Here is a 13827-nt window from a genome sequence, read left to right on the forward strand (position 1 = left end):
AACTGACAGGAAAGGGAGCCGCTGCAGCCTCTGGAGTGGAAGAGACGACGAGGTGCCTTGCAAAGCTGCATCTTGCAGTGTGAAGTAGGGAGGAAACAAGTGGCCTTTAAGGCATGCAGGTGACAGGTGCTTTCCAAGGTCCCGCCCCGCACACAGCAGGGGCTTAAGACAAATGAAGGCGAACCCGTGAGTGAAGTGGAAAAGCCAAGACCATGGTATTAGCTACTAGGAACCTGGGATCATCCCCCACCTGGCCCTCAGCAGGACTCCCTAAAAGGCTGGGGTTTGGAGTGCGTTCCTCGTTCCCCAGTCAGAGCCTGGGAGGCGCCCGGGAGACTCACCGCAGCAGCTGCCTGTTGTGCTGGCTCTCCCTGGCTGCCACCTCCTGGAGGATGCTCCGTACCCTGCCCTGGTAAGTCTGTAGGGGACAAGGAAGACTGAGGCTGCCCTTGGGCCCACACTTCTCCCTGTTTAGGCAGGTCTCGGAGGTGCATCTACCACAAGGCTGCCATGCCCAGAGCACTCAAAAACGGCAGGGAGAGGCCTACAGCCCCTGGTCCCAGGGCCAGCAGACCCTCCCAGACGACAGGGAGAAAGTGTCTCACAGGCCCTCACCTGCTAAGTCAAACCATGGGCCTCCAGGGCCAGGAGCTGCTCTCACTACAAGGCTGGTACCCTCCGACAGCACCTGGTTCCACTTGGCCAAGCAAGAATCAAAGAACCCTGTGGCCTAAGGCCCGCTGTCTGGGGCACTTGCTTGGTTTGAGGTGTGTCACATTACTCTGTTCTGGGAGGGACAGGAAGAACAAAGAAGGGAAACAAAGTCTCCAGAAACCTCCCCGGGCCCCACAGCACGGAGATGAGGAGGGAAGCAGCAGCTCCTACCACCCACGCCTGCAGCGCCCTGAGCCGCGCTCTCTGCTGCTGGTGCCGATCTGCTCGCATCAGCTTCCGCCGCTCCGCCCCCCGCACGGCCAGGCACTGCAGACAGAGGAGACAGCGGCCACCGTGGGCTGGGGTCTGAGGTGGGGGTGGCTTCCTGCTTTGCCTCCATTTTATACGTCATCTGTGTGAGTGTAAATGACTTCACCTCTCTGGCCCCATCGATAAATATGCGCTTCGTAGGGGTTCTGTGATGACTGGATGAGGCAAGTGCTTGATTTGTAGTAAATGCTCAATTGTGAGTTTAAACCTTTTTTACACTCACTAGGACTCCTGTAAATGGTTAGATCAGGCATTTTAGATGCAGTAAGTTCAAATAAGAACAGCCTAGTATCTGAAAGAACACAAAATTTTCAGCGAATCATCTCATAAAACTGAGTTAACACTTTATGTGCTGCCTACTCTCTTCCTTCGGCTCAGAGGCAGGTGGTGTGGTCCATACGTCGCCTGAGTCCCGCTGACACACAGCCCACCTGTCCAAAAGTCATACACGGGTGGCACTCGCCACAAAGCCTTACCTCCCTCCACTGGCTCCAGGCCCGGCGCAGGAGCTGGGCCACGTGGAATTCTGCTGCCCGCACCCTGCCCGTCCTCCTGTGGGGAGATGGCAGAGCTCAGTGCTGCAGCCCCCACCCAGCAAGGGCACCCTCTACGGGCTCCCCCTCACAGTCCATGGCCCTACCTGGTTAAGTTTTGGGGGGAGCAGAGACCCTCTCTGAAGAGCTGCCAAAGAACCTGCACTCTCAGAAGAAAGCACCTATGATCACATGTTGGCCTACTTCCCAGGGCTTCAAGTGCCACTGAAGCTCACATGTGCAGGTGTGAAGCCCCCGACCGAGAAAGTGGTTAAACATGGTCAGAGTTTGACAGGGAGTGAGATCCTCAGAACACACAGTGGATACTGAAAGGCCCCAAAGCAGGACAGCCTCTGCAGCGGACACATGGGCTACCTACCCTCCTCTCTCTAACTACATGGTGTGGTTAAAAACTGCCACAGCCCACCCACTGGCCACAGCTGCTGGTCCCTATCCCTTATCTGCAGCGGTCAGCTGTCACAGCATGGGCCCATCAGTGTATTCCCTGCTATGGCCACTTTTGTTTGTTTGAGGCAGAGTCTCGCTCTGTTGCCCAGGCTGGAGTGTAGCAGTGCCATCTCGGTTCACTGCCACCTTCGTCTGCTGGGTTCATGCAATTTTCATGCTTCACTCTCCTGAGTAACTGGGATTCCAGGCTTGTGCCACCATGCCTGGCTAATTTTTGTATTTTTAGTAGAGATGGGGTTTTGCCATGTTGGCCAGGCTGGTCTTGAACTCATTAGCTCAGGTGATCCACCTGCCTCGGCCTCCTAACCTGGCTATGGTCACTTCGAATGGGCCCCAAGTGTAAGCAGGATGTGGCCAATGAGCAGGACCTCCCCAATCCACTGAGAACTTCTATGCCCAGCCAAATTCCTGAGGCTGTGAGTTCCATGAGGTACCCCAAGGTCCTGCTGTTACAATCCTTTTTTTTTTTTGAGACGGAGTTTCACTCTTGTTGCCCAGGCTAGAGTACAATGGTGCGATCTTGGCTCATCATAACCTCCACCTCCCAGGTTCAAGCGATTCTCCTACCTCAGCTTCCCGAGTAGCTGGGACTACAGGCATGGAGCACCACGCCTGGCTAATTTTGTATTTTTAGTAGAGACAGGGTTTTTCCATGTTGGTCAGGCGGGTCTTGAACTCCTGACCTCTGGTGATCTGCCCACCTCAGCCTCCTGAAGTGCTGGGATTACAGGCGTGAGCCACTGTGCCCGGCCAACCTAGTTTTAGTTTAACTAGTCTAACTAGTTTTAGTTAGACTCTTTTAGGTTGAACTTCCAGAACTTACAACCAGAGTCTGGGGTAAAGCAATCCTCCAGACAGGCACTTGGAGCTGATGGTGCTGCTAGTACAATCAAAGCTGGCCTGGGACAGAAAGGCTTTTAAGGCAGAACTGGCCACTCACTCTGCTCTGAGCCCTTGGGCACTTTCCCTCCAGAGGCAGAAAGCTTTCTTGAGCCGCCCATGGCGGTGGTGAGCACAGGCCACTGTTTGCCACTCCTGCTCCTGGTGACGTGCTGCTGCCTGCTGGTGCCACGTGAACCAAGACCTATGCAGAAGCTGTCGCTCTGCGTGGAGGATGGCCTGAGGCAGGACAGAAAGGAGAGAACAGAATAAGTAGGAGAGAGGCACAGAAGCCAGGAAAGAATTTACAGGCCACAAATAATGACTAAGGCAAAAGGAATGGACGTCAGAATGTGGTACAGCCCAGAAGCTGTCTGTAGGCTCCACTGAGAAAGGACAGATGCCCCAGAGCCTGCCCTGCCTCAAGAGTCACAGGCAGGAGCCCTCCAGTGAGGTCCGAGCAACTTCCTGAGGAGGGGAGGCCATGAGTGCAATGGCTTGAATCAGATCCTGCCCATCCACACATCTCCTCAGGGGCAGCCACTTACCATTCTCTCTGCCAGGCGGTTTTCTTGATGCTGAAACGTCTTCTGCCTCCAGATAGAAAATACTTGCTTCTCTAATGTCTCCCTAAAAAACAAGGAAGAATGTAAAGCACTTAACAAAACCAAAAATTAACCCAAACAGAACTAGAAGTTCCAAATAATTGGATTTTTCCTTTTATACCATGCTATGGTAAAAGAGGTGAGTTAAGTGGCTGGGCACAGTGGCCCATGTCTGTAATCCTAATACTTTGGGAGGCCAAGGCAGGAGGATCGCTGGAGGCCAAGACCAGCCTGGGCAACATAGCAAGACTCCATCTCTACAAAAAAAATTTAAAAATTGCTGGGTGTGATAGTGTGTGCCTGTAGTCCCAACTACCTGGGAGGCTGAGGTGGGAGGATTGCCTGAGCCCAAGAGTTTGAGGCTGTGGTGAACTATGATCATGCCACTCCACTCCAGCCTGGGCAACAGAGTGAGACCCTGTCTCTGAAAAAAAGAAGAGAGGTGAATAAGCTTAGATGAGGGAGAAAGCAACACAAAGAGAAAGGGAAGGAAAGCAGATAGCCAAAAAACCACAAACTTTTAAAAAGGCCAACATTTTCCAAGTTATTTCTGGTATCAGCTAAGCCTTCACCCCGTACGAAAAAGAGTCCGACCCTGAGACCCAGGTGTTCATTAATTCTATACTGACTTAACAACCCTGATAAAGGATTGTTCGTGGAGCCCTTTCCAGTGCACACTGGCCAATCCTTCGGGGACCTGTTGAAAAACAAGGGGCAGACCCCTAAGGCTCACTGAGCAAGTCTGAGGGGGATCCCAGGAAATTGTATTTTAAGTAAGTGTTCCAGGTGAATTAGGAAAGTAGAAATGTTTGGGAACAGCCAGGCGCGGTAGCTCAAGCCTGTAATCCCGGCACTTTGGGAGGCCGAGACAGGCGGATCACGAGGTCAGGAGATCGAGACCATCCTGGATAACACGGTGAAACCCCATCTCTACTAAAATATACAAAAAACTAGCCAGGCGAGGTGGCGGGCGCCTGTAGTCCCAGCTACTCGGGAGGCTGAGGCAGGAGAATGGCGTAAACCTGGGAGGCGGAGCTTGCAGTGAGCTGAGATCCGGCCACTGCACTCCAGCCTGGGCGACAGAGCGAGACTCTGTCTCAAAAAAAAAAAAAAAAAAAAGAAAGGTTTGGGAACCACTGTTTTGTCATCTCTGCCTAGGTCTACCAGATCACCATTAACAACATCAAATCCTGCAACAGCAGTGCTGGGACAACTGATCAACAGCCATTAGGGGCGCCATGCTGGTGGAGCCATCGGATCCGTGTTCAGCACTGCGGGATCTCGCTCCCCTGATATTTAACACACAAGACACATCACTTAAAGCAAAGATTCCACTTCCAGGCAGAACACAGTCACTGGTCTTGGACCTACCCTCTGGCCATATATGACAAAACTAGGCAAAACATACGTGGCAATTGTCTTCAGGGGCTGGACAGTAAGTGTAGATTTTGATGCTGAAAAGACAGGACACAGGCGAGGTGAGCCCCGAGGCCACCCAGACTTTCTGCCTGGGGGCACCTTCTAAACAATGAGAGGAAGGGAGGCTAAGCAGAGCCTCCCTCAGCCTCAGTGAGCTGAGGAGGCAAAGACTGGAGTTAATGACTGCCAGAGGGGCTGGAATGTGGGGCAGGGTACTAGAAAGGAGACAGCTGAACAGAGGGAAGTACCCAAAATTCTACTGAGGTTGTCCCAGGTCCTCAGATGAGGGCCACACATGCAGACTCCTGGAGGCCTAGCAGAGAGTGACTGTGCAGGGCCAAGAGGAGAACAGAGACAGGAGAAGCTGGACAGGGTTGTAGGATGGAGCTCTGGCCCAGCCAGACTTGAGAGACCAGACACAGAAGCTGAGATCGTTCGACCCCAATTGACCTTAGTATAAAAACACTAAAAGATCATCTTTAGGCTGAAGGGAAATGATACAGATGAACATTCAAATGTACAGGAAGACACAAGGAACACTGGAAAGGGAAAATATGTGGGTAAATGTAAAAGGCTGCATTTTTTCCTTCTCGATTTATAAAAAGACTACTGATTATTTAAAGCAAAAATAGTAACATTGTAGGCTGTGTGCATGGTGGCTCATGCCTGTAATCCTAACACTTCAGGAGGCTGAGGCAGGAGGATTGCTTGAACTCAGGAGTTCAAAACCAGCCTGGGCAACATAGTGAGACCTCGTCTCTACAATCAATCATTAGACATAAAATATATGACAAAAAGTGCCACTGGTTGGGGGTGGTGGCTCACTTCTGTAATCCCAGCACTTTGAAAGGCTGAGACCATCCTGGCTAATACGGTGAAACCCTGCGTCTACTAAAAATACAAAAAATTAGCCGGGCATGGTGGCTCATGTCTGTAATCCCAGCACCCTGGGAGGCCAAAGAGGGTGGATTACCTGAGGTCAGGAGTTCAACACTAGCCTGGCCAACATGGTGAAACCCCGTCTCTACTAAAAATTAGCCAGGCGTGGTGGCGGGCGCCTGTAGTCCCAGCTACTCAAGAGGCTGGGGCACAAGAACCGCTTGAACCTGGGAGGCAGAGGTTGCAGCGAGCTGAGATCGCGCCATTGCACTCCAGCCTGATCGCGCCATTGCACTCCAGCCTGGGCAACAAGAACGATACTCCATCTGAAAACAAAACAAAACAAACAGAAAAAAACATGCAAAACCAACAGATGATGACTGAAATCAGAACACTGGTTACCTATGCAGGGTAGAGACTGACTGGAGGGATGTGAAGGAACTTTCTGGGGTAATACAAATGTTCTATATCTTGACTGGAGTATTGATTATATAGGTGTATAAATTATGGAAACTCGGCCAGGCATGGTGGCTCATGCCTGTAATCCCATCTCTTTCGGAGGCCAAGGCGGGCGGATCACGAGGTCAGGAGATTGAGACCATCCTGGCTAACACGGTGAAACTCCATCTCTACTAAAAAAAAAAAATACAAAAAATTAGCCCAGGCGTGGTGGTGGGTGCCTATAGTCCCAGCTACTTGGGAGGCTGAGGCTGGAGAATGGCGTGAACCCGGAAGGTGGAGCTTGCAGTGAGCCGAGATCACACCGCTGTACTCCAGCCTGGGTGACAGAGCGAGACTCTGCCTCAAAAAAAAAAAAAAAAATACATCAGTGGGCCAGGCATGATAGCTCACGCCTATATTCCCAGGATTTTGGGAGGCTGAGGCAGGAGGATTACGCACCACTGCACTCCAGCCTGGGCCACAGAGTGAGAAACTAAAAATAAAAAAATAAAAAAATTATGAAAACTCATCAAATTTTATTTAAAATCTGTGCTTTTCACTGTATATACATTTTATCTCAAAATAAAAGACAAACCAGTTTTGTCTCATTCTCAGTACCTTTCACTGGAGGATTATAAGTTTTATATAGCTTTAAAATATATAGTTTTTAAATTTACATATAAATTTTATAAATAAAAATTATTTTTAGCCATAAGTCATGAGATTCCATCATAAAATCTGCCTATGTTCCGAAAACATTAAAAAATACCCTAAGAATATCAAAGATACATATTTATTTGGAACTTTAATTTGCTAAACTCCAAACCAATCCTCTGAACACGTACTTACCATGAGAGTCACAAATTAAACCAACTCCAGGGGCCAGGGGGATAGTTCATATTTTTGTGCCAGGCCCTTGGCTTGTATTTTACGTGTATTATCCCATTTCATTTTCATGACAACCATATGAGATAGAGACTATGGCCACATCATCTCAATGTTACATTCGAGGACACTGAAGCTCAGAGACAGACTGGCTTGTCCAGGGTCACAGAGCTGGCAAGTAACAGAGCACAGGTCGGAACTCAGGCTTGCCCAGCTTCTAAGCCAGACTCCCAGTCACTCTGCTCATGAACAAGGAAAACAGGAATCTGAAAAACCAAGTTTCGTAAAAAGGTCCAACCAAGCCAAAACAGGTAAAAATCCAGATCCGGCCTACCCCATTCTGCAAGCCTCCTGGCTATACCCTGTCTCCACGTCACCCTCCGCCCTTTTTCTCCAGAGTGATAGCTCTAAAACCACCCAAAACTGCTCCCTAGCAAACATCCCTTAAAGGCTCCTCTTGGCTATTTTGAAGGTACTTTTAATTTTTGGTTCTCACAGCATACAAAATACAAAAAAAGAAGAGAACCAAGCATGGCTACTTGTTAGTAAAAAAACAAAGGGGTACTGTGTGTGTGTGTTTTAAGTACTGAAGCCATTTTTTTTTTTGAGATGGAATCTTGCTCTGTTGCCCAGGCTGGAGTGCCGTGGTGCGATCTTGGTTCACTGCAACCTCCATCTCCTAGGTTCAAGCGAGTCTCCTGCCTCAGCCTCCCGGGTAGCTGGGATGTGTGCCACCAAGTCTGGCCAATTTTTGTATTTTTAGTAGAGATGGGGTTTTGCCATGTTGGTCAGACTGGTCTCGAACTTCTGACCTCAGGTGATTTGCCTGCCTCAGCTTCCCAAACTACTGGGATTACAGGTGTGAGCCACCACGTCCAGCCTGAAGCCATTTTTTGAAGGAATCTTATACCAGCCCACAATATAGGACCTAGGTAAAGGCAAAGTTGCTCTGTCTGCAGAAGCTGGAAGAGACAAGAGTTGCCTTTCATCAGCCTCTATTCCCCGTGGCCACCACCTAAAACCATCTCCCTGGACTTCATGCTAAGGAACCCAGAGTTTTGGCTAATCTCAAACTAGCATTCAAAACCCTCCAGATGGATAGAGACAGACAGACAGACAGACAAATTTATTTATTTATTTATTTCGAGATGAAGTCTCATTCTGTCATCCAAGGCTGGAGTGCAGTGGTGCCATCTCAACTCACTGTAACCTCTGCCTCCTGGGTCAAAGCAATTCTCGAGCCTCAGCCTCCAGAGTAGCTGGGATTACAAGCATGCGCCACCACGCCCTGCTAATTTTTATATTTTTAGTAGAGACAGGGTTTCACCATGTTGGCCAGGCTGGTCTGAAACTCCTGACCTCCAATGATCCACCCACCTCGGCCTCCCAAAGCGCTGCGATTACAGGCATAAGCCACTGCACCTGGCCTGAAATTCTCCAGATTTAAGATGACTGCAACGTCTCCCAATGCATGCCCCTCCATCTCACCCCTCTGTCCTAAGATAAAGTACACTGAACTTAAGGTAATTTCCAAAACTGTCACTTTACTAGTTCCATGCACCTGCTCAAATATCTGTTGGATAGCTATCTGTAGGGTCAGCCCAATCCCTTCAGTCTGGGCCTCCCCATCTTGCCCACTCCAGCCACCATCCTCACCCTCTCACTCACAGGAAGCCTCTCCCAGACACTGCCATGCTCAGCCTCCCTCGGCACTAGCTCTAAGCGCTGGAGGAACTTGTGGCTGACATGACTGGGGACGCATGCATCTATTCTCTTGAACTGGTTCTCAGTTGTTTCTTGTATGTCAATCTTACCTCCTCACAAAAATTTCACCCTCCTACAAAGTCATCAAAAAGCTCTTCCTCTTGATCAAGAAGAAAGCACCTGGACTTTGGAACTGGAGATTTGAATTTAAACCCTGGCTGCGCCACTTACTAGCTGTGCTACCACTTATCATTTTGAACATGCTCTCTCAGGATGGCTGTGAAAAGGAAATTATTAATGAAGATAATGATGCCATGGGCAGAATGAGTTTATGTATTTGTTTTCTGTCTTCCATCACACAATGCCCAACACAGTGGCAGACATACAGTTAGTAATAATTTCTTCATTACAGACCGGACGTGGTGGCTCATGCCAGTAATCCCAGCACTTTGGGAGGCCAAGGTGGGCGGATCACAAGGTCAGGAGTTCGAGACCAGCCTGGCCAACATGGTGAAACCCCGTTTCTACTAAAGATACAAAAAATTAGCTGGGCATGGTGGCACACACCTGTAATCACAGCTACTTGGGAGGCTGAGGCAGGAGAATTGGTTGAACCCAGGATGTGAAATTTGCCGTGAGTTGAGATCATGCCATTGCACACCAGCCTGGGTGAAAGGACGAGACTCCATCTCAAAAATAAATAAATAAATAAATAATAATTTCTTCATTATGTCCCACCACATACTAAGAACCTGCTGTGGGCAAGTTTGCCCCTTGTGGGAACTAAAAGGATGTAGCTCTGCTCCTTGAGCTAATTTTTTTTTTTTTTTTTGAGACGTTTTCTTGCCCTGTTACCTGGGCTAGAGTGCAATGGCGCAATCTCGACTCACTGCAACCTCTGCCTCCCGGGTTCAAGCAATTCTCCTGCCTCAGCCTCCTAAGTAGCTGAGATTACAGGCATATGCCACCACTCCGGGCTAATTTTTCTATCTTTAGTAGAGATGGGGTTTCACCATGTTGGCCAGGCTGGTCTTGAACTCCTGACCTTGTGATTGGCCTGCCCTGGCCTTCTGAAGTGCTGGGATTACAGGCGTGAGCCAACGCGCCCGGCCCAACCTTTGTAGTTTTGTTGATGACTATAATTTCAAGACTTCAAAAAGCCAGGTCTAGCAGAACAGGAATGAAGTGTTTCGGGGAAATGACACTCAAGAATGTCTGCCAAGGTGATGCAAGGTCCTACCATGCTCTGATCCAGAAAGCTAATGGGCTGCTTTAATGGAGCTCTCAGTGGCTTATGATGAAACAGGCTGTTTTGAAAGCCCTTGCAATAAAGATGGACAAAAGATTTCCCAGGGGAAATACTGTCTTGTCTTTTCCTGCTAGATGAAATCAATGAGCCCACATTATTGAAAATCCAGGAAGTACTCGGGCCTGGGGTGGTCCGGGAAGCCGAAAAGCACAGCAAATGGGCTGCGTGATTGGCAGAGTTAGATTTGAGACACCTGCCCCAGTGTAGACAGGAGCTGAGCACTGTACCTGTGGAAACGTGTTGCTCTTGCATTGAGGACGTTGTCCTGCTGGCGCCATCGCCAGAGTCTCTTCCATGTGTGGAAGGCAGCAGGCAGGGCTCTCTGCTGGAAATGACCATCCGCTCTGGCCTGTAGCCGCTGAAGCAAAACAAAGAATGACCACTGCACTTAACTTTTTTTTTTTTTTTTAAGTATGACCTTTCAGGGTCACACTCTTGTGGGAGGACTGCTTCCTATATAATAAAAATGAGAAAAAGATGAAAATTATTATCTTTGCCAATATGCTAGAAGAAAAATGAAAGAGGTGAAAAAATTTTCACTTAAACATTGGTTAAGCATTTTTACAAATACATACACACACACACACACACACACACTCTCTTTCTCTCTCTCTTCCCCATGACTTAGGTGTTCATACCCATTACCTGTTTCACTGTCTGTTAGCATTCGACTCACTGATATGTATGGGGTTTTCAAACCTAAACAATTTATTAGTCCTTTGTCATGTGTTATAAATCTAAATATTTCCCCACTCCATAATATTTATCTTTTCATTTTGTTTATAGTGTTTGTCATACATATTTATGTAATTATAAAAGTCTACTATTTTACTGATACATCAGTAGGTAAGACAGACAATGGACGTAAGAATATACTGTATATGCCTCCATGATCCAAAACTTTGGGGGAAAAAGCATATATGCATGTGTAGAGGTTTTTTTTTTTTTTTTTTTTTTTTTTTGAGACAGTCTCACTCTGTTGCCAGGCTGGAGTGCAGTGGCACAATCTCAGCTCACTGCAACCTCTGCCTCCCGGGTTCAAGTGATTCTCCTGCCTCAGCCTCCCAAGTACCTGGGACTACAAGGCACGTGCCACCACACCCAGCTATTTTTTGTACTTTTTAGAAGAGACGGGGTTTCAACATGTTGGCCAGGATGGTCCTGATATCTTGACCTCACGATCCGCCTGCCTTGGCCTCCCAAAGTGCTGGGATTACAGGTGTGAGCCACCGTACCCGGCCAACATGTGTAGAGGTTTTAAAAACATGGCTGCAAATTCTTTGATCTTCCTTCACTGAGAAGTGATCTCTGTTCCCTCCCCTTGCATCTGGCTGGGATAGTGACTGCTCTGACCAATAGGGCATGGTAAAAGTGACAGTATGTGAGTTCTGAGGCTATATAAAGAGCCACAGAGCTTCTGACTTGTTCCTGGAACACACATTTTGAAGCCCTGATGGCTGACTACCCCAAGGCCGCCATGCTGCAAGGAAGCCCAAGCCTCACAAAGAGGTCATATACAGGTTCTTTGGCTAACATTCCCAATTGAGCCCAGTCTTTGAGTCATTCTAGTCCAGGATCTAGAGACGTGTGAAGAAACTTCTAGATGATTCTAACCCCTTGCTGTTAGAATCTTTTCAGCTGAGGCTGATTTTGGAGCAGAAACCAACCATTCCCATAGTGTTCTGTCTCAATCTTTGAGAATCCATAAAGCATAATAGAATGGTTGTTGTCTTATACCACTGAATTTGGGGTGATTTTTTACACAGCAATAGATAACTGGATCAGTATGCATATGTATATGTATGTGAATAGATGGGTACATACACTCCTACCCCCACAGAGGAATACCAGGTTTACCCATTAAATGTCATGAATGGTTTCATTTTTTCTTCTTTATGTCTTTTTATACTTCCTAAATTTTCTATAATACCTACACATTGCTTTTCTTTTCTTTTTTTTTTTTATGGGCATTTTCAAATTTAAGCAAAAGTAGAAGCCGACAGTATAATGAATACCTATGCCCCTATCACCCAGCTTCAACAGTTAGCAAACAATTCGCCATTCTGCAGAGCACCATCCTTTGGTATTCGTGGGGGACTGGTTCCAGGGTCCCTCTCAGATACCAAAATCCATGGATACTCAAGTCTCTTACATAAAATGGTAGAGCAGGCCAGGTGCAGTGGCTCACGTCTGTACTCCCAGCACTTTGGGAGACCGAGGCAGGCAGAGCTCAGGAGTTTGAGACCAGCCTGGGTAACATGGCGACACCCCACCTCTACAAAAAAATAAAAAAATTAGCTGGGCATAGTGGCTTGCACCTGTAGTCCCAGCTACTTGGGAGGCTGAGGCAGGAGAATCGCTTGAACCTGGGGAGAGTGAAGCTGCAGTGAGCCAAGATCATGCCACTGTACTCCAGCCTGGGTGACAAAGTGAGACCTGTCTCAAAAACAAAACAAAACAAAAAACTAACAACAACAACAACAACAAATTGATGTGGCATCTGCATATAACCTAGGCGATCCTCCTGTATATATCTCGATTACTCATAATACCTAACACAATGTAAATGCTATGTAAACAGTTGTTATACTCTATTGTTTATATATTGTTTAGGGACTACTGACAAGAAAAAAAGGTCTGTATATGTTGAGTACAGACACAACCATTCTTTTTTTCTCTGAATATTTTTTTCCATGGTTGGTTGAATCCATGGATGTGGAACCCACAGATACAGAGGGCTGACTCTATGTCACTTTTTAAAAAGGAAGAAACCCACAAAAAATAATATTTTTATCTTGTCTAAGAATAGAAAGAACTGACGTGCTCCTGGGATACCTATACCGAGAGGTGATATTCAAATTGTCAGCTGAAGGTTTAGGAATGACGAAGCAGTGCTCTTCCTATTTTTCAGACCTGCTACACCTTTAAAAGCAGGCCATGCTAGATCAGTGTGAGAGATGAAAATGCTGACCCCAGACTGGCTGCCAGTGTTGGGCCCCTGTGTCAAGGGGAGTGCTCGTTTTCCAGGAAGGAAATAAAAGAGACCCTCAGCTTTCCACCTTGAATAAATACAACCTTTCAACTCTGACACTCAGTCTTTTTCTGAAAGGCTTTCCTACATTCTGGTGAACTTGCATTACTTGAACTTTTCAAAGCCAGTAACATAATCCAAAGGCATGTCAAAGAATGCAGTGACTCTAGCATTTCCTAAGTGTGGAAGGCAAGAGTGACGCAAAAAGAGGCCATGCCCTATAGCATCCAAGCTCTACCAATTGATACCATCCTTGGAAAAAAGCTCTGAAGAAATCAACGGCGGTTCATTTGTTGGTCTGTGCATTCATTCATCCAAATATTAGCACATACCCCATGCCAAGCACGGTGTCGGGCTAAGGAGGAAAAAGGGACAGGCTGTACTCTAAAGGACTTCACTGCCTGTGAGGAAAGAGAAGCCAGTGAACAACCACAAGATGAATATTCTGATAAAGCCATGCCTCAGGGGTAGGGGTGGAGGTGGACTGGCCTGGGGGAGGAGGTGACATCTGAGCTGGAAAGGAGTGTGAAATTGAGAACTGGAGGTACCAAGAGAAGCAGGAGAGCACAGAGGGCCTTTAGGGAACCACTGGCAGTTTAACTGGTCAGAGTGCAGTTGTGAAGGAACAGAGTGGTAACAGGAAAGGGGAGAGAAACAGACAGGGACCGGCTCCCAAAGGAGCTTGTAGGC

At 47.7% G+C, this 13827-nt stretch overlaps 1 protein-coding gene across 3 annotated transcripts in view; it reads right to left on the reverse strand.

The window, feature by feature from the left end:
- The window catches only part of SFI1 (SFI1 centrin binding protein), a 115759-nt gene that overhangs the window by 17576 nt on the left and 84356 nt on the right, over positions 1–13827 (reverse strand). For all 3 annotated transcript variants that reach the window (XM_050806680.1, XM_050806679.1, XM_050806678.1), the window contains 6 exons: positions 10334–10464; positions 3413–3494; positions 2926–3104; positions 1461–1536; positions 886–981; positions 342–418 (listed from right to left, as the gene is read on the reverse strand). In XM_050806680.1, coding sequence (XP_050662637.1) covers positions 342–418; positions 886–981; positions 1461–1536; positions 2926–3104; positions 3413–3494; positions 10334–10464 — 641 coding nt within the window. The remainder of the gene's footprint in view (positions 1–341; positions 419–885; positions 982–1460; positions 1537–2925; positions 3105–3412; positions 3495–10333; positions 10465–13827) is intronic.

This window comes from Macaca thibetana, chromosome 10 (genome assembly GCF_024542745.1).
Source record: "Macaca thibetana thibetana isolate TM-01 chromosome 10, ASM2454274v1, whole genome shotgun sequence".
NCBI lineage: Eukaryota > Metazoa > Chordata > Mammalia > Primates > Cercopithecidae > Macaca > Macaca thibetana.